This window comes from Hippocampus guttulatus, chromosome 23 (assembly GCF_054856545.1).
Source record: "Hippocampus guttulatus isolate MCC_2025c chromosome 23, RoL_Hgut_1.0, whole genome shotgun sequence".
NCBI lineage: Eukaryota > Metazoa > Chordata > Actinopteri > Syngnathiformes > Syngnathidae > Hippocampus > Hippocampus guttulatus.
Genome location: NC_141283.1, coordinates 4,203,949 through 4,231,948, shown reverse-complemented (window position 1 = coordinate 4,231,948; position 28,000 = coordinate 4,203,949). Strand labels below are relative to the sequence as shown.

Sequence of the window (28,000 nt, the reverse complement as noted above, 5' to 3'; positions counted from 1 at the left end):
CAGAGGATAAAGCATCTATGCCTGTGAGTATTGTTCGATTGCATGTCAACATATTTTGTTGTCTGATTTGTGTTGAAAAGTTCATTGCGTAAGTGTTATAACACCACCACACCGATACTTTTTGTTAGCCCATCAATGGCGTTTCCTATTACATCTTAGCATAAAGCTAGCTAACCCAAAGCAAAGTTAAGTGGTTGTTTTAAATATATAATGTGTAATTTTCTCCGAGTTAAGATGAATTGATGGAAAATTTTGCTCACAAATTAAAGCAAAAAAAAAAAAATGGCCCAATGACAGGTCGTATCTAGAAAAACTCATATGTTGGGTCGTTCATATCTCAAAGCCGCACCGTATTCTTGCTTTGACACACAACAGCAATCCGTGGACATGTCATGAACATAATTTATCGCTAGGACCCGAGAAATATGGATCTTTTTGGGGGTTTTTGAGGCAGATGCAGATTCTTATCTAATTCCAAATTTTCAAAACTTTCTCCCTTTTCCCCTCTTGTCCGAACTGACACGCTTGCAATTGTTCCTTTCAGATGTCAAGAGAATGGCCGAAAGGAAGGCACATGCTGGCCGAGCGGCTCTCTGCCTCTGAGCCTCGTGAGCCCGGGCGACGGAGGCGGAGGGGAGGGGCCGGCGGCAGCATGTGACCGCCGAGGATGGGCTGCTGTTCCTCATTCCGAAACGAAGGACAAGTAAGGAAAAACACGAGTTGGAATGACGCTACAATACAGCTGTGCCTTCAGATAGCAGTGATCTGACTAAGACGACTCCTACTAAGACCCATTAATTAAAACTACCAAACAAATTTACCCTCTGCCATCTTAATGCAACCACATGATGCAGGACATGCTAGCGAATGGCATCTGTGTCGCAGTGTTCAAATCCTTTCAGGAAGGGATATTTGTACACACGTGTAGCCAGACAATATCACAATAATCACAGGCATGTATTCTTTATCCTCTGCACTGACTATTAATGCAGCTTACTGTGAAATCCTCATCAGCATTTTATTTATTTTATTTTTTGTGAATATGCATATTTGTTTTTGTTTTGGGGTTGTGTTCTTGTGTGTCTGTTTTTGTTAGCAGCCGTGTGTTGGTTTGCCTTTCGATGTGTACTTTTGTATATGTCTTTGGGTGCGTGCTACTTTATTTACTCGTCTTTCATACGCAGCTTTCGGTCGTATGCCAGGCCATAATATTAGGTACACCCACTTGCCTGCGTAGGATTGTTTGCAGCGTCATAAACATCACAACATGGAGAGGGTGTTTCTAATATTCTTACTCTGGCTAAGCGAGCATAATATTCGGAACAGCTGTCGCAATTAGGTGGCTCAAGCCCAGCGAGCACAGCGTTGAGTAAATTCAACTCTTGAAGAGCACTATGGTTTGTTTGGACTGCAGCTTGTTTGTAAAGGACGCCATTTGGCTGGAGCTAATAATAGCTTTCATTGCAGTTGCAGAGTTGTAACTCTACTCGAGCTCGGCTGCCCTCCCCGCTCGGGCGTCGGCCAGCACACCTGCGGAAGGAAACGAGGGTCTGATGCGGCCCTTCATCTAAAAGCTCCGGTGACCTGGGAGTCGGACGCGTGCGTCACGTATTTGGAGTGAGAGATAATCTACCAGCTGTTCGGAGGGAGGGGCGCTGACGCAGGTCTTTCCTGAACTTTGCGACACCTCGCCCAGTGCAACTTGAGTTTGGTTTCGACATGTTTGTTTTGTTGAGGGCACACAGAGACAAACAACCGTTCGCGTTCACAATCACTCCAAGGGACAATTTGGAGTGCCCAATCAACCTGCTATGCATCTTTTTGGAATGTGGGAGGAAACCAGAGTACCCGGAGAAACCCCACACAGGGCGAAGTGCTAACCAGTTGACCACCGCGCCGCCCGTGTTTTAACATATTATTCTTATTTCTTCCCTTTAGAAATAATTGGGTTTTATTTTTGGGAGGTAGTATGAGCCAGGGGTCTCTCTGTATGAAAGCGTACGCCGCAAACAAGCAAATACATAAGGAGCAGCAAAAGGTCATGTGGGATGCGTTTGTCAAATTGTGCCACTTTTGTTGTTGTTGTTGTTACATCTGCTCATCAGCGCACACATGCCGTGAAGCAATCATCGGCTTTTTAACCTCCCTCAATCAGAGCCACTTTTGCTCTGAACACGCTCCACCGTGACCCATTTCATGCCACACGTGTTTGCTGCCACTTGTCTTGTGTTATAAGATGTTGACGAAATGAGATTACATGACTTGACCCTTGTTTCGTCTACGGTGAGGATGCACTTCGCCAGGCCAGGCATCAGTCTTCTTAACGGGCCTTCGTGAGCAAATTGAGGTCATCGGGACTTCAAGTCTGTGTATCGCCATTCCCAATTGACGTTTTCTGTCAAACTAAACATCAAATAAAGAGGATTATATGTGTGGAAGGAACCGCATGTCTGCTACCTTAAAATGAAATGAATTCTTTAATGTAGGTTTTTATAAAGTACGATATTCTCGAGGGCTATTTTTAGAATTAAATAAAGAAAGAAATAAAGGGTTGGGGGGGGGGGACAGGTGGGGCGGGTGAAAGCTAGAACAGATTAATGGCCTCTCCATTCATGTCAGTGGGGAAAGATGTTTTGATCTTGAAGTCTTTTGAATAACAAACATAGTTCTGGAACAAATTAAACTTGCATCTCAAGGCACCACTGAATTTAACATTACAACAAGAACAAAAACAAAATTAGTCGCACATACCGTATATGAGAACCATTCTTAAGACTGAAAACAAACACAAAAAAAACACTCTTTCAAAATAATCTACACGACGCTGTATGTTTTCTCAGCCAGGAACTGTCAGATGCTCAAGGCACTGTGAGCAGACGTGACTTGTCTTGCCACTGCTTCTCATGCGCTGAACCAAGCAAATGCTTCTCTTTAGTCTGTGTTTTGTGTGCGCGCGTGTGTCAATGAATCCTCTCGTTGCATTTGCACTCCTCGCAGCGGGTTTCTCACCGCACGCGCCTCACCATCACTAAATGCTAGTCTTTGTATATTTTCACGAGCCTTGAGATTTAATCATCTATTTGGCTTCCTTCGTTGTGGCTCCTCTTTAGTGAGTCACTCGCCGCTTCATGTGAGTCGCTCACTCGGTTGTGAGGATGAAACCCACACATGGCTCCCCCCACTCCTGTCAGATCCCACACCACCCCATCCCTCCTCATCTTCTTCATCCCCCCCCCCGCCCTCCCCTTACTCAGAGCCAGGCTGGAACACGTGGCCAAACAGCTGTTGCTAAGAAACCAAAAGTGGTTACCCGTAGTATTTATATGTTTTGTTCAAGCTGCCCGTTTTAGCCGTTCCTCCATTGTGTGTGAATATCTATCTAGCTATCGAGAGAGAGAGATACACTGTATGTCTACAAAAAGTAAGAATATGACAGCAGTTTACTGAGTCACTTAACAGTAATTCTTCTTTGTATTTTCATGACTGTATTATATGGGTACTGGCCAAGTTGCACAAACCCAGGCGTCGCAATGATTTCAACCTGATGTACAAACCTGTCTGATTCTTTGCATTCTATGTAATTGTGTTAGTACTCTGTTTTATGATGTTAGTTTTATAGAGCATCGTTTTCTTTGCCTAAAAAAAAATGCACATGGGTTTTGGTGGCTGGAACAAATTAATGGCATCTCCATTTATTTCAGTGGAGTAGGAATCCTTGGCATCCAAGTGTTTTGAGGTACAAATGTGGAAATGGAACAACTTCTACTTCAGCTCTCGTATTGAATGTCATCAGGTGCACCCCAGAAAGCAGAAGTGTCAACCTCATTTTTGTCGTGGGCCACTTTGGAGTTAAGTCAATCCGAGGGCCATTAACAAATGTTTAACAATCTCATCGCGTTGTTACTTTGATTACTACTTTTGAAATCACTCCAGTCAACTATTTGTTTGTTGGTTGCTCGATTATTGAAATCAAAATGGCGCCCGAGTAGGCAGCCGTCGGCAAGTGCTCTCATGAGCCTTGCTTTTTTTGTTGTTTTTTGGTTTGTTATGTCACTTTGTGTTTGTTGTTACGTCGTGTGGACCTGATGTGGACTTTTTTCACAATTTTTTGGCCATGCCAAGGAGGAGACTCTGTGCTTGGTGGTTGCGCCTTCTCGGCAGCATGGGTATACCAGCACTGTTTTTGACTGGGAGGAATGTCGGCGCCATTTGACTGTCGTTGCTGGACAGTCCCGGGGCGCTTGTGTCTTGCGCCTGTTATGGGCAGCATTTTTCACAGCCCCGCATTGTTCAGCGGAGAGATCGGTGCTGTTGAACGGTCTGCGGATGGATGGATGTAAGTCTTGAGGAGCCGACGATGCGGATTTGGAACTGGGAGTCGCGGCTTGGAGTTTGAAGCGGATTACGTGGGACAGGAGAAGTGAACTAATCTCTTTTTCATCAATGGACGCTACAGCTTCGTGTTTGCTTTCAAAACTTAGCTTGTAGCAGACGTGTGCACATTTTCAGCATGACGTCTCTGATCCACTGGTGAAAGGACACTTTGATCCTCTCCTCTTTTATCTATAACTGCTTCAGACAAAGTGTATGCAGAAAAGTGGTGAAGATTGCACGACTGCCTGTGTCCTATTTGTTGTGTTCTTTTTGTTGTTTTGACTTCAAGATGGCGCCGCGAGAGTGGCTGCCTTTCCAGCAGCTCCTATATTTTGTTGTTCTACTTCATTTCATAGCTTTGCTGCTGTGAATTGGGAATTTCTCCATTGCGAGACTAATAAAGGTTTTCCAATCTTATCTTATTGTTCAAATGAGTGTAAGCAGGGTGACAAAATTATTGGATCATGGAAGTTGATCGATATGATTTGCTTTTGCGGGCCACATAAAATGACATGGCGGTCCAGTGTCTTGAGTTTGACACCAGGGTACTAAAGTGTCCGCCGTGTGTCTCCCTAGGTGACACACCATCAAATGCCTTCGGAGCGTGGGAACAAAGCCCCGCCCTGCACATTCAGACTCCTCCTTCGTGACGTCACGGCATCTTAAAGCTGTCCCTTGAGAGCGTCCCCCGGCCGCCCGTCGCTCCTCTGTCGTCCTACGCCAATGGTCCTTCACACCGCTTCTGCCTCGGGTGTGCGTCCCACGCGTGGGGAGCACGGCCGCCGCGTCGGCCACCGCCAACGTCCGCCGGTGCCTGCGTGGAAGTGGGGATCGCCGCTTCCCCCGCCAACCTCTGCTCGTCGAGGAAGGTACACTCCACTTTATTTCTTTTTTTGGGGAGGGGGGGGTTGTTTTTTGCTTCTCCCCCCCCCCCCCCCCCAAGAGTTCATAACTATTGATAATGCTCAAATAGATTGTTGAAATGAGCTCGAAAACGAGAGGAAGAATCACATCGCGTGAACGTGTGTCCACTCGGAAAGTTCGAGTGTGATGCCGATTCAGGACCGCAGAGAGCTCCTTAACCGGCACGCAGGCAGCAACTTCAACTGGAGACTTCCGACTTTTCAAAATGCGTTCATGTTTCAGCATTGATTTTTTTTTTGTGCGTGTGTGCTTGAGATAGCAAATGACTGTAACACTTTATTTCAGTGGTTCTTAACCTGGCTTTGATCGAACTCTACGGGTTCGGTGAATCGGTCTCGGGGGTTCGACGCAGCCTCGGCCATGTCGGTTAACATACACCCGTTATGACCCGTCAGATATGACACGCCCGCTTGGCCATCATTGGCTGCGGATGATCACGTGACAGTGCTTGTCCAATCAGTGCTGCGGGAAATTTAGTTCGTTCTTGGGTCATGTAATTTTATTCACTTTTTTTCTGTTTTTAATAAATTGTTATTTTTTCAATGTCCTGAATTTGTAAAAAAAAAAATCATTTTTATTTTTCACTAAGGGAGGGTTCGGTGAACGTGCATATGAATTGGTTGAGTTCGGTACCTCTAACAAGGTTCAGAACCACTGCTCTTATTTGTTTTGATTGAGCTGCCAAAAGAAGAGCGTCAGTATACTTATGTGCATGCAGAGAGACAAGCATCCGGTGCTAAAAATATGCATTGTGTGAATGCTGAAAGACAAGTGAAATGCAATTTTTGAGCCTAAAAGTCAAAGTCCGGATATTGCATTCAAATATTTGACGTTTGAATGCTGAGAGACGAGCATCCATATTGATGATACATGTCACCAAAAGACCAAGAGACAAATGCAGTAAAATTGTGTGCACGTCGGGAGTCAAGTTTTCAAATAATGACCGTCAAAAATATGCTGGGTGAATGCTGAGACAAACAGTCAAAGTATCAATATTGAATCAAAGAAATTGGATGTGATTGGTTGCAAAAAAAAAAATCTAAATAAAAAGCTCAGAGACAAGAATCCATATCTGTGATATTAAGTGTCAGAATATGTTGAGTAAATACTGGGAGACAATCATCAATATTCATGACGTGTTAAAAATATGCATCTGATTTCTGTGTGACGGGTGCATATTAATTAGTATGACAATGTTTTTGCACCATTCTAACTAATGCCGTTGTACATTCAAAATATGATGCATAATGCGAGAGACAAATGCATCAAAGGATGCAAAAATTTCCCAAGTGTGTCTGAGACAATGAAGGATGGAAGTCCAAAGGTCAGGAAGATCTTATGCGGGTCTGAGGTAGCTTGATTGTGAAAAGTAAAAAGCAGATAAAGCCACAGAGGGAATTCCGCAAGGGTTTGTATTGATCCCCCCTGTGTTGTTTTTTTCTCCCGCAGGAGAACTCACCGGGCGCTTATGAACGACTCGGCCGCGCCGCCTCCGGCGAACGACTCGCAGTCGTGGATGGAGTCAGAGCTCAACGGCACCCTGGCGCTGTCATCAGGCGTCCCGCTGGCCTTCAGCGTCAACCCGTGGGACATTATGCTGTGCATGTCGGGCACGGCCATCGCCTGCGAGAACGCCATCGTGGTGGCCATCATCTTCTACACGCCCACGCTCAGGACTCCCATGTTCATGCTTGTCGGCAGCCTGGCCACGGCCGACCTGCTGGCCGGCGTGGGGCTCATCCTCAACTTCGTCTTTCAGTACGTGGTCTCCTCGCAGACCATCAGTCTGGTGACGGTGGGATTCCTGGTGGCGTCCTTCGCGGCGTCCATCATCAGCCTGCTTGCCATCACGGTGGACCGCTACTTTTCACTCTACAACGCCCTCACTTACTTCTCGGAGAAGACGCTGCGCTGGACCCACGCCATGCTGCTGGCCACCTGGGGCGCGTCGCTGCTCTTGGGCCTGCTGCCCGTGCTGGGTTGGAACTGCCTGGACGAGCCGGAGACGTGCAGCATCGTGCAGCCGCTGACGCGCGGCAACGTGACGCTGCTGGCCACCGCCTTTTTCGTCATCTTTGCGCTCATGCTGACACTCTACTTTAAGATCTGTAAGATCGTGTGCCGACACGCCCACCAGATCGCCTTGCAGCAGCATTTCTTCTCCGCCTCGCACTACGTGGCCACTAAGAAGGGCGTATCCACCCTGGCCATCATCCTGGGGACTTTCGGCGCCAGCTGGCTGCCCTTCGCCGTCTACTGCCTGGTGGGCGAGCGAGAGTACCCGTCGGTCTACACGTACGCCACGCTGCTGCCCGCCACCTACAATTCCATGATCAACCCCATCATCTACGCTTACAGGAACGCCGAGATCCAGCGCTCCATCTACTTGCTACTGTGCGGCTGCTTTCGTCCAAACACCGCCTACCGCTCCAGGTCGCCCAGCGAAGTGTGAGCCTCCTACGACGGAGCGGAGAACAAAAAAACTACCGCAGTCATAGACTTATAGACAAGTCACGAGTATAGACAGTTGTTACATCAAAGTCACAATATTTGGATATTTCAGCGGGAACGTTACGAGCAGAGATGGACATTTTACAAAATTCTGCCAGTCCGTCTTTTGTCATCCATCAGTGGCCTGGGTACCTGTCCGTCATCCTCAGTCCGCCATTTTATTTTTTTCAGGTCGAACCAAATTTATCGTCAGTCCCTCATGTTATTTTTCTGTCATCCCGCCTGTCTGTAAATCTCAAATACGGTGACTAACAAAGACATAAATAATCAAAACGGATGACTAAGAAATCAAAATGTCCAAGGGAAACAAACAAAAAAAAAGTCGTATGATGACAAAAATATAACGCTCCAATGGAGAAAAAAAAATGTAAACTGTCAACCCAAATCATTCTGGGATTAACTTTGTAACGTCAAAGATTCGTCGCGACATATGCTTGTTGCAACGCTCCTATTATTTTACACCCCAAATCAGTCTTTATAGAAGGTGCTTTGTTTTTTTTAAATTTTTTTTACCCAAACATTTTATCATATTTATTCATTTCAGAGTTCATAACATATTTAATTTGAAATTTTTATTTATTTATTTATTTTTAAGGTACCTTGTGTGTAAAATGGCAGCCATTGGATATCTGCACTTTAAACTCAACACGAGTTCCGGAGGGGGCGTTGAGAACCATTTTGAGCAAGCAAAGACAAAAGACTGTGAGAAAAAAAATATTCAGACTTCACCTGTGAATGTACTTTCATGGAAAAAAACATTTGCACTTTATTCAAAGTCTTGTTTGTTTTTGTTTCATTTTGAAATGCCAAAGCAGTATCATAACAACCCTTCTTGTGTGATGTGGTGTGATATTTTTCTATTTTGTATGTTTTGTGTCTTTCACTGTGTTTTCTACTGGGGGCGGGGGTGGGGGGGAATTAAACAAAACAACAAAGAATAAAGTGCTACAAAGGCAAAAAGGCATGCGTGTGGAGCGACTCCTTCTTGTGTTCCTTTCCACCTCACTTTGATTTCCTGCGTGGCTGCCTGTGTTTGACGAAGCTAATGGCACATTGACGGCGCAAAGTGCTTGTCTGCGAAAAATAGCTTCAATTTCCACGCAGACACATTTCAAGCGTGTTTGCTCTCTCACTGTGCGTGTTTGTGCCCACGTGTCTTATGTCTGAAAACGTGCCGAGGGAACCCGGGTGACCATGTTCAAAATCCCAAAGTTACAGTTTCTTCCCTTGATTTGGACTGTCGTGACATGAACGTATTGTTTGCAGAGTTTGTTATGACATGACCCCTTTCATGCACCCTGATAACATAATAAGCTGTCCACTGTAGTAACCGCTGTACCATCCATCCATCCATTTTCCGTTCCGCTTATCCTCACAAGGGTCGCGGGGGTTGCCGGAGCCTATCCCAGCTGTCTTCGGGCAATAGGCAGGGGACACCCTGAACCGGTTGCCAGGCAATCGCAGGGCACACAAGCAGAGACGAACAACCATCCACGCTCACACTCACTACGAGAGACAATTTCGAGTGTTCAATCAGCCTGCCATGCATGTTTTTGGAATGTGGGAGGAAACCGGAGTACCCGGAGAAAACCCACGCAGGCACGGGGAGAACATGCAAACTCCACACAGGGAGGCCGAAACTGGAATCTAACCCGGTACCTCTGCACTGTGAGGTCGACACGCTAACCACTGGATCACCGGGCCGCCCCGCTGTACATGGAAGGGTTAAAATTGCAACGTTCTATGAGAAAAGTTACTAAGGGTGGAATGTTCCATTAACGCAATGTTACATGAAAACGTCAATCTCTTCAATTCATATTTTTAAAAATGAAAAAGGTTGTGCCAGTATCAAGAGAAATAAAGAAATACATCAATAACATACATAACCACCACACCAGAAATAACACAATCCCGAATATATATTCACACAAACACACAAAATATATATTACAATAAAATAACTTAAGAGGTGCCATTACACTGCGATGACGGGCAGTTCAACACTTTCCCAATAGAATCGACAAAATAAAACGTGGCTCCAATAAACAACTCGAGGTGCACCACGAGGTCTAGAAATCTAAGAATAACTTTAGTAAACATTGATTAACACAAAAGTGTGACTGCGTGACAGTAAATGATTTAAAAAAAATAAATACGTAAATGAATTACAAAACCCGCCAAACATACGTCATCCACACCACCGATCGGATGGCGACCTCCGACGTTTCTCAATGAAACCTTCCTGCCCCCATGAGATTAATTGACTTTTTTGTTTTGTTTTATTTGCGCTAATATGACGCTTCGCCCAGCGTGGCGCACTCACAAGAAACAAACGTGTTTTGTTGAAAATGACACATTATCTCCATGTTGATGAGGACCCCCACCGGGGAGCCGTGGTCACGTGTCAATGTGTGCTTGTGAACTCGTCTGTTGCCTGCGAGATTGGTCAGAAAATATTCCTCGTCGACGGACTCGGGAGGAAAACACAAAAAGAAATCAACTCGTTAATACTGATTATAATCTGAGCATTAGGAGATGAACGCGATATTTGGTGTTTAACCGTTTAATGCACCAATAATGATAACATGATAAGATGTCCACTGGAGTGACAGCTGTCCCTGAAAGCGTTAAAGTCATCATGTTACGAGAAGGAGGTTGTATAGTTATGGGAATAAAGACTTATTATTATGAGAAAAAATTCGGAATGTAACAAGATTACAGATAAAACATAAAATATTGCATCCATACACTGTACTAAAAGACACTTTTACATCATTTGTAATGAAATATTTTGTAGCCCTCAGTGGAGTAAAATAACGAATGATAAGATGATTAATATTGAATTATAAACATAAAAAGTGCCGTCAGCGGCTTACTTATGCAGTTTACCCGCGTGTCACCCCTCAAGGCGGCTGGATGAATTATATGTATTTAACAGAGGAAAAATATGCGTGACACGTCTCTTACTTTTATTATCTAAGTATCATAACACACAGCATATATAGAGGACAAACCGGAATTAGGAACGGGTCCTTCAAAGTAAAACAGACAATAATTGAGAGTATATTTGTCTATTCACAGCAAAAAGAATTGACAGAATTCCGATAAAATGCTAATTTACGATCATGATAAAAGACTACATTGAATTGTTTTCCCAAAAATGTTTTTAGCCTTCGGTTTTGTCAGATGTCCGGAATGCTCCGCACAAAACAAAGAACCAGGGGGAAAAAATGAAAACAAACCCTTTGACGTCCATTTTTGTCTTGTTATAGTTGAAATATTGTCACCCACTGGACGCAACAGCAGACCATTGAACAGTTTAAATGATGTAAGGAGACGACAATTACACTACCCAATCATAACTCAAATTCATTCCACTTTTTAATCGGAAAATGCAATCTTGATGTAATTAAACGACTTTCGCTTCGATTGAAAACCGACCTTGAGATTTGCAATTGCGTAATTCGAGATGTGGCTCCACACTTGTCCTTGTCACATTTGGGTTGGTTACCACGGAAACGCAATGTGATGCGGGCGAGACATGCCTGCCTTGGCTTGGTGGTCAAGCGTTTTTCGAGCAGATTGTGTGTGGGTGCCTGATGATCGGGCGGGGACACTTCTGAGGAATCGTCGGGCAGTGTGAGTGTGAGAAATGGAAAAATAATTACACCAGACATTCCAGAAATTTTCTCAGAAATATTTTTTTATTAAAATCTTTTTGAGAGGGGAAGTAAAAGTAAACAATTGTGATAATGTGGTTGCATGGAGATGCACGGCACAGCCAAAAGCATGTTGGTACACAAGATGGCTCACATGTCTTGAGTTCAGGGTTGCGAGGTGGGGTGTGGGCAACGCTAGTTATGTTCACCACATTTCTTTCCAGGAACCAATATCTCCACTACCAGGTCAGCCTGACCCAAAAGGACGGCGAGAGCATGGCGAGGTTTCACCTCAGTTGATCACTCGTCGAACAGCCAAGGTACGATTAAATGCCATTAACGGCAGAGTGAGTCACACAAGTCACTTTGACCTGCTCGATTTTAAATGACTTTTCGGCATTAGCATATCCACAGTTAGCGTTATTAGCGTTTTGCTCCCACTTGCTTATGGAACAGGAGACAGTCATGTATTGGAAGTGTATTTCTGCCGTACGCTTCTTTTTGCGATGAGTACTATGTTGCTGGATGTTAGCATACAAAATATTAGCATACTGTATTTGTATTTTTTCATAAGTTATAAAAACTTAAGCTAAGAATGTTAGCATACAAACTGTTTGCATTAATTTTATCTACAATATCACCATATTCATGTTATTTATTTATTTTTAAAATATAAACTATTGTAAGGTGAGGGGTTCGTTGTTTTTAGTGGATAGCTCTACTTTACGAACGGCAAAAGGGGAGATGGAATCATTTGAATGCAGTTTTATTGAGAAGAAAAAAGAAGGCTTCACCGCAGCACGTTCGAGAGCATAACTCCTTCTTCCGCTATTAAAACACTTCCTGTTTCCTTCAGCCAATCAGACGCTGTCAACATAAACATGTTTAAAAATTATCAAAGAGAATATAATTTAAGTAACTTTAACATCAAAGACAATACTGTAATGTTCAAACATAAAATGATAATAATTAACAATTGAACAAAAGCTGACACTATGATGGGCCTGCCAGTGTTTTCTGAAGTTGCGAGCATGTTTGACGCTAGCACAAGTCACTTTGACCTGCTCGATTTTAAATGCTGCCCCTTTTCGACATTACCATATCCATAGTTAGCGTTATTAGCGTTTTGCTCCCACTTGCTTTTGAAACAGGAGACAGTCGCGCATTGGAAGTGTATTTTTGCAGCACACCCTCTTTTTGCGCTCAGTGCTATCTTGCTGGATGTTAGCATACAAAATATTAGCATATTAGTGTTTTTTCATAAGCTACAAAACCTTAAATTAAATATGTTAGCATACCACCTTTATATGTAAAAAAATGAATAGGGTAAAACTGTAGATAATATTGTTGCAAAAACGTTTTGTGGAGTTATGAGCATGCTTGATGCTAGCATACTAAATGCCAAAATACGAAATGCTAACTTTTCAGCAGTGCTACCCAGTCAACCACATTGGTAGCTGAAGACGTTTTCTGCAGGAGGGGAGCCGAGCCATGATGTGATGTTGCCCAGCTGGACAGTTGCTGGGGTGCTGGACTGTTGCGCCCCACCATGGTCCTATCTATTGTACTGGAGAGGAGCAACTGCGCATGTCAAACGTAGGCTTTGAAGAGACAACATGTAAAATCCTAATGGGTAAGATGCGCATTTGTGTGTCCCTCACATTGGCTGCTGTCTAAGGGTCCTCATTTGATTAATTTTGCTTTAATTTATGAAACACATAATTTCAAATGTGAACATGGGGCTGCTGTTTACTTTGGCCACAAGTGATTGGGTGGTTGTTGGGGAGGAGAAAATGGAGTGAGTGAGTGAGCGGGGCCAGGCAAACAGTGATTCACTCAGCAGACCAAGAATAATGAACAGTGTACCAATAATCATTGTGGACAACATGCTCGACCACTGCAATGGCGTAATAATAATATGAACAAACGCGACCACTGCATCTTTTGTCCACTTTCCTACTAATGTTCTTTTTTTTTTTTTTTTACAATGTCCTATCCAGCTACTGCATTATTTGTTCATTGATGACTACATTTGTTTATAATTCCCAATTTTTTTTTACAATTTCCAACTAAAGTACTGTACTACATTTGTGATTTGTGGACCACCCCCAACTAACTAAATGTATATATTTTTGTACAATTTCCAAATATATATATATACATATACTGTATATATTAAAAATCCTATTTAAACACAATTTTTTGTACAATTTGCATCAAGACTAGAATACAAAATCACCATAGACCTTCCTTCCTACAATTTCCTACTAAATTACCATTAAAAAAAACTTTTTTTTCCCAATAAGTACACAATCTTTTAACAAAAACACGACCATAAAAACATTGTTGACTTTCCTTCTGAAATACTTTATTGGGTTACAATATATAGAATTCCTTTCGAGAATACCAGAATCATTTTTTAAAATACAAAAAGGAGACTGTCTTTCAAACAAGTCCCAAAATAAATAAAAAAAAGAGTCCTCTGTTCATCTTTCATCTAATTTCCCCATTGCGGGACGAATAAAGGATATCTTATCTTATCTTATCTTTCCTGTAATCTTTATCTTGTAAATGCTGCCCTTTTTTTTTTTGTGTGGAAGCAGTGAGTCATGTAATGAACCCTGCTTTACAGAAAAATACTTTTAATAGCAAACAAAATACAGTCATTTTCTTTTCCCCAAATAATGCACTAACTTAAGGAGTGGAAATCATAAATGCCAGACGAGAATAGCAGACCACTTATGAGTCAAGCCGGCGTAATCTTTATACACCATTCTTTTTTTTTTTGCCTCTTTCTTTTTAAATGGCAGCTGTGGTTGCAATCGTAATTCTCATAAGAAATCAATATATATTGGCACAGAAGGGAACGTGTGTGTTATAGCAGTCACTTAATTGTCCATCATACCGTGACATGCATAGAAGTTAATTATTGCACGTTATGTGTGTATGTGTAATTGGAAAAGATGCTTTTATTTTGACGAGAAGCACACTGACGTGATACAAAAAAAAAAAAAAAGGCCATGAATGTAGCTCGGGGTAATAAATGGCTGGAACTTAAAGTCAGATATCACATACACTGTATATATATATATTTGAATATTTAGTGCATATCCTTGATCTCAAGTGCACTGAATTGTCTTACTAGTGATGACAAAGAGTACATGGATGTTAAGATGGAAAAAGAATAAGGCAATAGGCACATATATGATGAGTAGCACCCAGTTTGGTCAGTAACCTACCAGCAGGATTTCCGTGGAATCATTAAAAAAAAAAAACAGTTGGATAGCCGTGAGTATTATGTCATCATGAGTGTTCGTTGTGGTCGTAGATGAAGATGTAGTAGAAGAGAGCGCAGATGGCCAGCAGAGCCACCGACAGCAACGTGTTCCTCCTGTTCTGCTCTCGTAAATGCTGCAACTCTTTGTCTAGGGAAAGAAAGCATTTTAAGTGCTTATTAACACACATGCAGGTACAGTGCGTGTCCTGATGTGCCCCCAAAAACGGTTTCGAAAGGGTTTCGCTAAAGTTGCCAAGATATTTTGTTCTGTGCTTAAAAATCATCTCATTGGCTTGACATTTGGTGTCAATAAAACATCAGTACAATTGTGGAAAATTAAAATAATAGTACTTAATTTGTATTGCATAAGATCATGAAAAATACAACCAAAATAACATTCAACCATGTGTACAGCGCCAAATCGGGCGACTTTTTGAGCATACCTAAATTTTGCATCCTTTCGGTCATGACTGCCATATGTTTTTCCACTTGTTGCCTGCGAAAAGAGAAGGGAAAGAGGACGAAAATCAACAAGACAATAAATAAGTAAACACAAAATTAATATGAATATACCGTTTTAAATTAGAAGAATTGCAGACAATTTTCCACAAGGACCCACTGCCTTTCAAAAGAACACATTTTTGCAACATTATAGGCGTAGAAGGAGTAGGTATGTTCTTGTCATGATTATGATTAGGGATAATATTATAGATGGATATTATTGTCACCTCTCTTCCTCGGACAGCGTCTCTTTTCTGCTCCTAAAATCGGACTTTTCCAGGTTGTCATGGCAACGCGCCCGCCGCTCCTCCAAGCGGTCAATCTGCATTCATTTGTTCATGTCACGTGGAAGAAACATTTATTATTATTATTATTTAATTTGCAATTAAACATACATTTTAGCGAATAAAAGCTTTCAACAAAGCCAGCAAAGTTCAGCTAGGACTGTAATGTTACCTCACTGGCCACGCTGGTGTTCTCCCGTCGTTTGTCCTTCGCTTTTGGCATTTTTTTTTTAACAAAAAGCCGTATGTAGTGTACATTCAAGAAGTGTTTCGGAGAGCATGACGATGGCGGAAGGGATTTTCTTCTTCGTTACTTCCACTATCAAATATACCCCGCCTTACTTGCTCTTGCGGGGATACGTCGCTGTGTCCGCCATATTGAATGTGCCCATGCAAAAAAAAAAAACTGCATGGGTAACACCTATGAATTGAGTTCAATTCATAGGTGTTACCCATGCAAAGTTTTTTTTAATGGTCATTGATTGCTCTTCTTTTGTAGGATACCCTGAAAATGTGTTCCGTTTGCTTTATGGATTATGGAACCGTATTTTCTGTTTTGAAAATATATTGTTTGACTTCAACGACTATTCATCTGCGAACAAAAAATATTTTATATTAATCTTATAATATTGTTGGCTCCATGGAATTTTCATAAATGTCGATACATCAACGAGAAACTAAATACTTTCAAGTGTAGCACACAAAACTAGATGTATGTGCTCTTTGTAATTTGTTTTCGTAATGTATTTCTTTGCATTTGGCTGTTGGATTAGTCAAACATTTTCTTCTTCTACGTCGACCTCCTTCTTTGGTTGTATGTTGACGGTTGACAAACCACCAATTACACGCACTAGCGACACCTACTGAAACTGGATTATGTTTTGTCTCCAGTCGCTTTTGCCGACAAAGCCAAAATGTGGTCTATTTTCATATTTCCGCGTTTCAATGTCATTCTTTGCCTGGATAAAACAGTTTTGTTTAAAAACAACAACAAAAACAAACGATACTATTAATAGCAGAGCTTTTGAGACAGGTGAGCATTTACAAATTCTTCTGGGCAGTTTCTAATCGGATTAAAAAACATTAGGCGTCTGGGATCAACAGAGAGAGCGGAAATAGCTGTCCTCTCTTTAAAAACTTCTTTTCCCTTTCATAAACCACAAAAAGAAAAAGAAAAGAATGCCTCTTTTTGTGAACCGTGACCAAGTATTTGCGCACCAGGTGCACCTGCTGGAACACAAATTAAGAGTAAGTACTCGTAATGGTGGAGAAATGTTGTTTCGAGGCTCGTGGGTTTCCATTTTAATAAAATAATTCCTATCATTGTGTTTTTAGGGTAAAGAGGAGCGAATACTGGAATTGGAGACAGAGAATGCTATTCTTAATGTCAGGCTCGCTGAGGTAAGAGGTTTATTTCTTCAGTGAATTTCTTTGGGAGATTCAGGGAACTTTAAAATACTTTTTATTTAAAAAATTACAATCATCATGACTCGTTTATTTCACATTGGAAATTACACACTTAACTTATTTGTTTATGCTAATTTCTCTGCATCTATAGACTTGACCCCAAAATGTATTTTATTGAAGACCGTGGATTATGGAATCATTTGATTTAATTTATTATACAATCCACTTTCATGGAAGCACCATTAATTTGTCAAACAATAAGAATGTTTTTATTATTTTTATTTAGTTGAATGTATTCATTTAAAAATATTATTTATCTGAATTGAGGGTGGGTGCGATGTCAAACTTGGAATTAAAACCATATGTTGAGCGAGTGTCTTTTTCTTTGTTTTAGTCCTTGGCAAAGTTGCAAGAAGAGAAGGACATTAAGGCCTCCAACCCTCCACAGGTTGAAAATAAGATCACCCACTCATCCATCGCGAAGCTAATTTCTGAGGTCCAGGTAAAGAATACAGACCTGATTTCAGACTAGATTTCCTTCCTGTTTGATTCGTTATGTTTGTTTTCAGACCCTGAAACAGTGTCTAAGCGAACTTTTTGCCGTCTATGTGAGTTTTGCCACTGAACTGGAGGAAAAGAGCAAGCAGCTACAGGAGAACGTAGAAAAACAAAGATGCTATTCTCTGAAGGAATGTGGCCAAGACACTGTTGAAAGTAAGTCTAGGAATACATGAAGACCCAACAATTGCATTTTCAGTTTGGGTTGGTTTCATTCTCCAAATGCGGATTTATTTATTGTAAATATTCAGTTTGGCTGTTTTTCATCTTCAAATGTAAGTTGGTTTGTGCATCCAAATTGGGTTTACGACTTCAAAATTTGTTTTAGCTTATTTCTCAAAATGTTGCATTGTTTACATCCTCAAATCGTGGTTAGTGGACATATCCAAACTTCAGTTCCTGTTTCACCAAGTTAGTTCCTGCACTCAGATTTACAAGCCCGTTTGACCGCTCTGGAGCACTCTCTGGCGGAGGAGCGAGATAGGTGCGGAGCAGAGAGGCAGAGGAGGAAAGAACTTCACAACACATTAGTGGTGAGTTCATTCCATTCGTTAGCTGTGGAATGACAATATAAGCAACGACAGCTAACTGCTATTCATCGTTTCTGTTTGGTCCATGACACGCCTGTGTTAGGTGACATTTTTTGTGTGTGTATGTATCATTTTACCCCTCCTACATAAACGCACTTGGTTGAATTGAAGAATTGTTTACTATCTGCCAAACTACTGCTTGTTGTGAAGTTTGCTGATACCCAACAGTCCTCTTGTCTTCAATTTCTGATTGAAAGTCAAAGCAAAAAAATAAATAAATAAAATAGAGTGATGACTTGTATCTAAAAAGAAATGTGTAAATTGTACCCCGCATAAGTCAATTGTATTTTGTTTCATTCTCTGCAGGAGTTAAGGGGGAACATCCGGGTTCATTGCAGGGTGCGTCCTCTTTTACCTTTCGACCACGTCCAGTCGTCCCCCTCTGGATGGGGGTGCGTCTTGCACTAAAAGAAACAGTCCAAAATATCACATTAGATGTATGCATTAAACACGGTCATGTCCATTTCAGGCCTGCATCATCGGAGCAAGTGATCCATGCCATCAGTGATGTAAGCTTTATAAATACTGCGCCATGTGTGATTTGGTGTCTACTTCTATATATTTCATTTGTTGAAGGACACTGTGGTTGTGAACTGCATGAAGCCAGGAGTGCCAGCACTCAACAAGATGTTTGAATTTGAGAGGTACACCAACAAATTTTTTTCATGATAAAGGCTACATATTTTTCTGTCACTACAAGAAATAATTTCCTCAAGGGTTCATGGGCCAGAGGACTCCCAGGAAGCTGTGTTTGAGGAAGTCAAGCCCCTCCTTACCTCTTTGCTGGATGGGTAAGGATCAGGCAAAAGTGACGACATCGATACGCCGAGATAAACACAAACCTCCTTCGTCTTCAGCTACAATGTGTGCATAATGGCGTACGGGCAGACGGGAAGCGGGAAGACTTACACCATGACGGGATCCCGCGAGTTAGATGAACCCTCAGGGCTACAGCAGGGCATCATCGTAAAGGCCTCCGAGGAGATCTTTCGGTAAAACAAATGTATAAATCCAGCGCAACTAAGGCCCTTGTGATCTGAAATTGAGCAATAACCTTGTGAGGCAGGCTGATCTCCGAGAAGCCCTCGGCAAGCCACGCGCTGGAGATGTCTGTGATGGAAGTGTACAACAACGACGTGTTGGACCTGCTGGTCAAAGACGCGGGGCAGCGCCGGGAAAAAGTGACAATGCCCGCCGGTTCCTGTCAGGTCGCCTCCTTGACGCAAGAGTAAGAGCAAACCTCAACACGTCTTATTTACAGGCGACCGTGAAGTCCCTGCAAAGTGAAAATGACACTAAATCTTTCACATTACAGAAAAGACAAAAAATGTGAAAATTGAATTATTCAAAAAAAGCTCAAAGTTTAGAAATTAATGCTTCTGTATCCTATACTAAAGCTATTCTATCTGCTATTGAACATGTCTGCTGAATGCAATGAAACCAACTCTTCTATGCTGCAACAATGAGGCACTCTAAAGCGGCCACACCAGCACAGGGCCCCTGTCCCCACATTTGCAGCCACATCTGACTTTTTAAAACTTCTGTTTTGACTTCCTCACTCTTTTGCCTTTCTTTATGTGATGTGCGCACACTCGCAGCTGACAACAAGGTGCTCTAAAGGGGCCACGCCAGCCCAAAGCCATGGTCCACAGGCTGCCTGTTTAAGTTAGCATTCCCCCCCCCCTTTTCACTCGTCTTTCTTTGTGTGACGTGCGCACACTCACAGCTGACAACGTGGCTCTCTAAAGCGGCCATTCCAGGGATTACTCGGCCCCGTTTAGCCACACGCGGTAAAACAAGGCTAACTGAAGTGGTGAAAACCGGTTTAATGCCATATCTCCGCAAGTGAGTACTTGCTAGGTTCTCAGTCGTTGCATTTTTCAGCAATGATCTTCAAACATGTATCATGTATTTAGAAACAAATCTAAGAGTTAACTTTACAGGGTCTTTAAATCTATTTATCCAGCAACAAGATACCGACCAACAGACTCTACAACTTGCCTTTTATTTCCCATCTCCCTTCCTAACCGCAATGTTCCTATTAGGCCTGTGCGTGACGCCTGCGAGGTGATGCAGATCATGAGTCGAGTGCTGCGGCTCCGAGCTCACTGCCCCACTCTTGTGCACACCGACTCGTCGCGCTCCCACCTGATCGTCACACTCAATATCTCCTCCAAGAACCCCAACGCGCAGGCCCTGGGTGAGAGTCGCTCGCTGCCTCGCTAGCCATCGAGACACGCTCAACCATTCCTCTTCCCTTAAGCCCGCCGGCTGCAGAGTGCCAAGAAGAGCATGCAACACAGCGCCCAAAAGGAGTCGTGGAGTCCAAAGTCTCGCCGAGCCAACCCCACCGTGCGGAACTCGCCGGAAGATGGCTTCCAAAGTCCCGCTTCCTCTCCCTCGCTGTCTCCATGCGCCTCCCCGAGATTGGGCACCTCGCAGATGCCGTTTCAGACCAAGTTGCAACTGGTGGACCTGGCAGGGAGCGAGTGTGTGGGTGAGCAGAGCATCGAAAAGTTACAGTTCCATCCGCCATAAAACTCTTTAAAATTGCTTTTCATAACACAATGGAAACTTTGGTTTATTTGAGTTGGATCTTTGTTGTATTTTTTTCTCTGGCTGCATTAATCATCTTGGGCAACGCGTAAAAATGCATTGCTGTAAACCGAAAACCAGTTGTATCTATATGTAGGCAGACGTTCCGCCTCCACATCCTTCGATCATCCAGTCACAAATGCTTGATGTGGTCACCTAATAGAAGTCCAGAAATCATTCTATTTTTATAAAAAAAAAATGCAATCTACAGGATACTGTACACATTTTGTCCCCCCCAAACCCTGATGTTACAGTAAATAGAATACTGAAGTTATGTGTGTCTTAAGATATGACTGGAGTGCCCGGTGGAGCACTGTGGGAGGTGTCGTGCATCAACCGGAGTCTCTCGGCTCTGTCGGATGTCCTGGGCGCGCTGGCCGAGCAGAGGCCGCACGTCCCGTACAGGAACAGCAAGCTCACTCACCTGCTCCAGGATGCCATAGGTGAGAAGCTTGATCGCTGGTTCAACAATGACTTTTCTGCCTGTGTGTGTGTGTGTGTGTGTGTGTGTGTGTGTGTGTGTGTGTGTGTGTGTGTGTGTGTGTGTGTGTGCACGTACGTCACGATTATAGAAACCATCTATCTGACATACAATAGACTTATGAAATGCGACGTTTGTCCACCAGGGGGCGACGCCAAGCTGCTGGTGATGTTGTGCGTGTCCCCCACCCAGCGCTTCATCACCGAGTCCATGCAGACGCTTTCATTCGGCGCGAGGGCCCGCCAAGTGCATCGAGATCCCGTGAGGAAGAAGAGCAACACACTCAAAGTTAAGTGAACCATGACGGAGAAGAATACGAAATATTTCCACTGTCGGTGCATCTCATAGAGGCAGGGATTTTGGGCTCTTAGGGCCAAACGCATTGATTAGTCACAAATTCAAAGTCAGAAAATGAATTGTATTTCGTGTAGAATGACTTGTTTTGTGGTAATGAGAAGATACAAGTTTATTGTTAAATAAGTGAAACAAAATGTAGTCACACATTTGATGATTGCCTCCGCAGGAGGTATTTTCGCACCATTTGCGTTCAAGTAGGGTCGTAACACTGCCACGATCGATGCTGTTAGTTAGTATGTGTATGGAGTTTTGCATTATGATTAGCAGTCGGGCGGTTGTTTTCAATACACAACTTGTAATCCTCTTTGTTTTATGTTTATTTTGACAATAAACGCCAACTGGTAGTGGCATTAGTCAACTTAGTCTCTTTTTTTTGAAGAATTGTTTAACAAAAAGTTGACTGCTCCAATGTGGAACTTTCTTTGTTTTCCTCAGTTTACTTCAAGGCACTACACTGTACCTTCTGGTTTGCGAAATTAACAAAATATTTTATGAAAACAAAATAAAAAAAGTTAAAAAAAACTGAATAGCCAGTATTGTTGTATTGTTAGTGTTTGTGCACTGCCTTATTATTTATTGCTTTAGGCACATTTCTGCCCATTCAACCGACACTTTTAATTATAATTTTATTATAATAATATAATTAAATTAGTTATATAATCTTATCTTATTTGAGTCTCGTTTTTTTTTTTTTTTTTTTTTTTTAAAGCAAAGATGTGACTGTTGCAAATTGGGTCACTTGTAATCAAAGGTTCCAAGGATTGTGGCATTGTGTGCCTTGTGGTTGTCTTCCAACTTTCCAGTGAACAGTCTGCTGCTGTGTAGATAATAGCCAAGAAGAAGACTTGGACTATTAGCAGCAGAGCAGCGTTCTTTCTTTCTTTTTAACTTGTCGCTTCTTTTTGAATTACTCTTAAGAGCAGTTAAATGGAATATTCCAGAAGATGCTGTAAAGCTCATCAGCGTGTGAAAACGCCACGGCGTGATTTGTCGATGGAGGCAGCAAAAGCATTTTTTTTTTCCTCCCCCAGTTGGACGGCTTCCCAGCATGAGGAGAAGAACTCGGTGCCTTTGGTAATTCAATCGTTTTTAATCTGCTCTCACAAACAAACAAGCAAAACCACATTTTTTAATAAGCCTCTCAGCTCACAATAGCTTCTCCGCCAAATTCACCTGGAAAATGAGGGCACGCATGACGTCACGTTATATCGGAAGAAGTGTGACATAGGAAAGAGCCTCGCTCGTCTTCGCTCTGGCTGCTCGGGATGACGTGGATAAGTCTTCAATAGGCCACATGCTTCCAAATGTACTCTGTCACGTGTCATCCAAGCCATTGGTGGGTATGCATTTTGTTCTTGACATTTAGGTAGTTGACTACCTTTCCACACTTGTATGACAATTTGTCAGCTCACCTTCGCTCGTCCTCCCTGTCCATTTCCTTGGGATGTGTTGTGATTTTTTTTTCTCCTTAATTGGCTCGTAAATCGATTGTGCTGATGATTGTAAATGTGAAACCATTTCAATATTTATAACATATAAAATAATTGCTGTCTTCGGTGTCAACACCGAATAAGACCAAGTACTGCAGTTGGCTGAGAAGCTAACAGCGGGCCTAGCTTCTTTTTTTACTATTTCTTCTTTGGCAGTCCGCAATCCTTGTTAGCACCACACTGCCTCTCACAGGTCATTCATGGTACTAAAACACATCTGTCAGGTGAATACAAGTAAAAAGCTAGTTTGAACCTGAAACCGATCACATCCCCCGCGAAGAAACCCATTTTCAGACGCAACATTAGATTTTTATTAATTCAAGCAAACTGTAACAGTTACATAAGTTACATGATATTGATCTTTTTTTTGCTTTCTCTTCCAAATCAGGCTTTCTCACCTCTCTCCCCCAAACAGAAACAGCAAATCTATACAAGCGCAGGCAAGTAAGTAGTAACGGCACAATACATTCATCAACTCAACGACACATTTGGACAATAAGGCAAGTAGAAAGAAATAAACGGACAGACAGCAATGATGGCTGGCGTTTTTTTTTTTTCTTTCTTTTTGAGTGACAGAAAATGTCTTCCGCAGGTTGCTGTTGTAGAACCAAACGAGGTAAGGCCTCTCGTTACGCAGTAAAGGGGGATCTGTGTATGTGGTGGAAAAGCTGCCTTCATTGGTATTGTACCTGGTGCACCTGCAACTCTGAAACTGCAGACGTCTTATGAACAGGGACATCCATGTCATGACAAGCCTCCATACTTGTTGAGGGTGTATTAAAAAACAATGGCTCAAGAGTTCTTCTTTCCTGATATGGAAACAGGCGTCTACCTACACAGAACCTGGACAGACAGACAGACAGGGCAGGCGAGCAGGCAGAAACGCTTCATCTCTGAGTTCCCTGGAGTTAAAGGTCAGTGGGTGGCTGCACGTGACGACAACACACAAATTGTTCTCAAGCAAAAAAAAAAAAAAAATGTGCGATTTGCAACATGCCTTCATGGGTTCCTTCTCTAGTTTGTCTATTAAACCAGGGGTGGGGAACATTTTGAAATGTTTTTGGACGTTTTTATAACCGTTCCTCCAAGTTGTTGGGCGGGGGCGGGGGGGGGGTCGTGGTGTATTTAGTTTCTTGCACCCTTTGGATCGAGCGGAAATAGAATGAACTTTTCAATCTTAAAAAAAAAAACAGCCCCTGAATTTCACCAATTGACATGAAAATATGTGGACAGGTCTATCACAATAGAATGCACAAATAAGTCTCAAGGTCCCAAGCCCAAAATTGAACAAGAAGTTTGCTGTTTTGGCTTGCAGCGAATTCAAAGTCCCTGTAAAGTGAAAATGAATATGCTGAACTTGACATCACAGAGAAGAGTATTGTGGAAAAACTTGATTTTGTAAAAAAAAAAAAAAAAAAAAAGATTTAATGAGTACTGCATAGTCTTTGCAGGTTTTTAGCAATTATCTTAAAACATTTACTTGCAAACAAATATCTGAATTCATTTGACGGGATCTTGAAGGGTTCAAACTCTTGCTAGCAAGTTTTTCGTCGATGTCTTTCAGTGTAGGCAGAGGATGGTGTCAAAGTTTGATGATCTTTGGAGAATTCAAAGGGAAAAAGTGGATGTAAGGGGTGGTTATTATTCCTGCAGCTGAACACCTTCTTGGAGGGGCTTTAACATTCGCAAATACTCCCGGTCTTTGCCAAAACGCGCCCAAACCGTTCAGTAGACCTCTTTCAGTGAGTTAAAAAATTTTTTAGAGCGGCGACCGCACAGTGCAGAGGTCTTGGGTTCGATCCAGGATCCGGCCTTCCTGTGTGGAGTTTGCATGTTCTCCCCGGGCATGTGTGTGTTTTCTCCGGGTACTCTGGTTTCCTCCCACGTTCCCAAAACATGCATGGCAGGCTCATTGAACACATGAAATTGTCCCTAGGTGTGAGTGTGAGCGCGGACGGTTCTTCGTCTCTGTGTGCCCTGCGATTGGCTGGCAACCGGTTCAGGGTGTCCCCCGCCTACAGCCCGAAGACGGCTGGGATAGGCTCCAGCACGCCCCGTGACCCTTGTGAGGATAAAGCGGATCAGAAAATGGATGGAAAAAAATGTTAGCACCCACACAAGTGTAAAACATGACTGACACAGACTCCGACACACACAAGTAGCCAGCCATTTCTTTCCTGTTTTCTTAGAATTGCATATCAACGCTTCATACGGGCCATTAATGGACCACCGGCCATAGGTTGCCCACGCCTGTTTTAAACGTTGCAGGTAGGAGACAAAAACCACATGGTTCTTTAAAAAAACAAAAAACAAAAACAAACGACGACACACAATTGTGTGTGGTAGTGCAGTAACAGAACAAAGATATTTTGGACCACTAGGAAGACGACAACGAAGGACACGAAGGTCAGAGGCTTTCCGTCTGAAACCGAGACGAGACAACAAGACAAAAGTAAAAGTGAGCGGGACGACAAGCAAGTGTGTGCTGGCTGCTTCCTCTTGCGTCCATCACTCCATCCAGTCGCCTTCGTCAAACTCGGACTCGTCCTCCGAGTCCGAGTACTCGACAGCGATGCGGCGCGACAGAATGGTGGCCACGTCGTTGCCGACGCGCTCGTGTTTGGCCTCTTGCTCTCGCTGCTCCTCTACTTTTCGCAGCTGGATGCCTGAAGGGGTTTGGGGAAAAAATGGAACAAGTAAGGTCCTGCTTGGATGAGTGGTAGGATTTCAAATTATTTCTATTGTTGCAAATGGGAAGTTATCATACACAGTCGTCGAGCCAACTCTGATTCGGCCAGGCACCGCCTTTTAAAAGCCATGCACATTTAAAGTCACAGATACTATGGCGTAGACACTGAGGCTGGTGACCTCAAGTGGACAAAAATAATACCTGCGCCTCATATTTTGTATTGGTTCCATGTATAAAGTTTGGAAATACCGTATTGGGCCGAATATAAGACTGTGTTTTCTACATTGAAATAAGACTGACAAAGTGGGGGTCGTCTTATATTCGGGGTCTAGACATTATACCCATTCACGACGCTAGATGGTGCCAGATACCATTGAAGCGAATGCTGAACTTGACTCCCCAGGCCAAACTGAACCCCTGCCTGCAGCTGGAGCTCTGGTGCAGCCGACACAACCTCGGGCTGAACACGCTCAAGACTGTAGCGATGATCGTGGACTTCAGGAAACACTCTTCTCCACAGTTGCCCCTCACACTATCCAACTGCCCCGTGTCAACCGTCGAGACCTTCAAGTTCCTGGGAATCACAGTCTCCCAGGACATGAAGTGGGAAGTCAACACCATCTCCATCCTGAAAAGGGCCCGGCAGAGGATGTACTTCCTGAGGCTGCTGAGGAAGCATGGCCTGCCACAGGAGGTGCTACGACAGTTCTACACGGCAGTCATCGAATCAATCCTGTGTTCTTCCATCACGGTTTGGTTTGGGGCCGCCACAAAAAAAGGACAAAATCCGACTTCAACGGACAGTTAGGACGGCGGAAAAAATCGTTGGCACCGCCCTACCCACTCTTGAGGACTTGCACACTGCAAGAATCAAGACAAGGGCACGGAAAATCCTCCTGGATCCCCCGCACCCTGCCCACCACCTTTTCCAGCTACTCCCCTCAGGCAGACGCTACAGATCCATGCGCACCAAATCCAGTAGACACTTAAACAGCTTCTTCCCTCTAGCCATTAACTCCTTAAACAGTCACTGACGTAGTCACTCTTCTTGTACTACAAATACTGCTACTGGTTACTCTAAAATGGTTCAATGATTTGTTGTTTACGATGATACTAATGCAGCGTGTTATACCGGAGACAAATTCCTTGTGTGTGCTACATACTTGGCCAATAAAGATGATTCTGATTCTGATTCTGCCACGAAGAATAAAAATAAAAATAGCGGTAGCACGAAGAAGAAAAATAAAAAATAGCGGTAAGAAAGAAAAGAGAAGAAAATAATAGAAGAGATAACAGAAAATGGAGAAACGTAGCGACAATCTGGAGAAAAGTGGGTCGAAGATCGGCCAGGTAAACCGGCAGCTGGGGAGAAGTTATGATGTAATTTACATTTCAAAACCCAGAAGCCATTCATTTACGGAATGTGATTGCACTTTAGATTTGAATGAGGCAAAATAATATGCTTTTTCTCTCAAACATATTGTTATAATCATTTGTTTCAGATGTACTGTAATTATTTTCTGTATAAAAATTAATTTGGGGTTGAAAAAGTCTTTTTTTTCAAACTCGAGTCTTGAAAGAGAGGGGGTCGTCTTATAATCAGGGCCGTCTTATATTTGGGCCAATACGGTATGTATATACTTAATAAGAACTGTATGGTTGCTGGGTAGCAGATTTTACACATACCCTTTCGAATGGCCTCCAACAGGACACTGCGGGCGTCGCTGATGGGCGGCAGATTGGCGGGATGGTGCCTCTTGCCTCCCAAATCGTGCATGTTGGAGTGCGGAGGCGGGTTGGCCATGGCCCCCGCCGAAGGGAAAGCCGGCACAGGCGGCGGTCCAGACGGACAGGGCGGGGAGCTCCGCATCCCGGGCAGGGGCAGTGGAGGGGGCACCGGCGGAGGAGGCAGGGCGGCGCCGTCTGGCCGGGCCAAGAAGCTCCCATGCGAGCCCTTGTCCATGACATGCTGGAGGCGGGCCGGGGAGGACGAGTGGAGTGGGGGCGCCACCGGCGGAGGAGCCGGGTGGAGCACCCCTGGGGCAATCTGGAGAGGGGCCGGGGGAGGGGGGATCGCCGGAGGTTGCTGATGCATCGGTAGTGGGGGAACAGGCGGCGGAGGTGTGCCACATAAGCCGGAGAAAGGGAGAGGCGGAGGTGGAGGAGGAAGAGGGGGAGGCGGGGGTGGATGAGCGTTGCAGTTTAGGCCCGCTGTCCGTGCTGGAGACTGAGGTCTGCTGTCTGAGAAGCCAGAACCGGAACTGCAAGCAGGTAGACAACAGCAGGTCCATCAGTGTCACATA

The 28,000-nt window shown here is 43.3% G+C and overlaps 4 protein-coding genes and 1 long non-coding RNA gene across 7 annotated transcripts in view; 2 read left to right on the top strand and 3 right to left on the bottom strand.

The window, feature by feature from the left end:
• The first annotated feature begins 6,757 nt into the window (after window positions 1–6,757).
• gpr6 (G protein-coupled receptor 6) lies at window positions 6,758–8,679 on the top strand. Its single transcript, XM_086104273.1, has one exon. It carries the CDS (start codon window positions 6,767–6,769, stop codon window positions 7,748–7,750), a length of 984 nt encoding a protein of 327 aa, XP_085960399.1. The 5' UTR covers window positions 6,758–6,766; the 3' UTR covers window positions 7,751–8,679.
• Window positions 8,680–13,811: 5,132 nt separating this feature from the next.
• On the bottom strand, window positions 13,812–15,805 carry LOC147185801 (coiled-coil domain-containing protein 167-like). Its single transcript, XM_086104272.1, has 4 exons — window positions 15,703–15,805; window positions 15,474–15,568; window positions 15,189–15,241; window positions 13,812–14,893 (listed from the first exon to the last, which is right to left on the bottom strand). The coding sequence occupies exons 1-4, from the start codon at window positions 15,751–15,753 to the stop codon at window positions 14,772–14,774; spliced, it is 321 nt and encodes a 106-aa protein (XP_085960398.1). The 5' UTR covers window positions 15,754–15,805; the 3' UTR covers window positions 13,812–14,771.
• Window positions 15,806–16,417: 612 nt separating this feature from the next.
• LOC147185799 (kinesin-like protein KIF25) lies at window positions 16,418–21,876 on the top strand. The gene is made up of 15 exons (XM_086104235.1): window positions 16,418–16,778; window positions 16,866–16,931; window positions 17,332–17,439; window positions 17,507–17,651; window positions 17,925–18,028; window positions 18,392–18,477; window positions 18,555–18,594; window positions 18,662–18,729; window positions 18,802–18,876; window positions 18,943–19,077; window positions 19,152–19,313; window positions 20,131–20,285; window positions 20,349–20,582; window positions 20,968–21,123; window positions 21,307–21,876. Exons 1-15 carry the CDS (start codon window positions 16,710–16,712, stop codon window positions 21,456–21,458), a joined length of 1,755 nt encoding a protein of 584 aa, XP_085960361.1. The 5' UTR covers window positions 16,418–16,709; the 3' UTR covers window positions 21,459–21,876.
• Window positions 18,323–19,250, bottom strand: LOC147185800 (uncharacterized). The gene is made up of 3 exons (XR_015099450.1): window positions 19,140–19,250; window positions 18,995–19,071; window positions 18,323–18,489 (listed from the first exon to the last, which is right to left on the bottom strand). It is a non-coding gene; the product is annotated as an uncharacterized LOC147185800 (long non-coding RNA).
• A 1,429-nt stretch (window positions 21,877–23,305) lies between the features above and the next one.
• LOC147185798 (actin-binding protein WASF1-like) overlaps window positions 23,306–28,000 on the bottom strand; it is a 32,951-nt gene continuing 28,256 nt past the window's right edge. For all 3 annotated transcript variants that reach the window (XM_086104382.1, XM_086104379.1, XM_086104380.1), the window contains 2 exons: window positions 27,384–27,958; window positions 23,306–25,674 (listed from right to left, as the gene is read on the bottom strand). In XM_086104382.1, coding sequence (XP_085960508.1) covers window positions 25,517–25,674; window positions 27,384–27,958 — 733 coding nt within the window. In that variant the 3' untranslated portion in view covers window positions 23,306–25,516. The remainder of the gene's footprint in view (window positions 25,675–27,383; window positions 27,959–28,000) is intronic.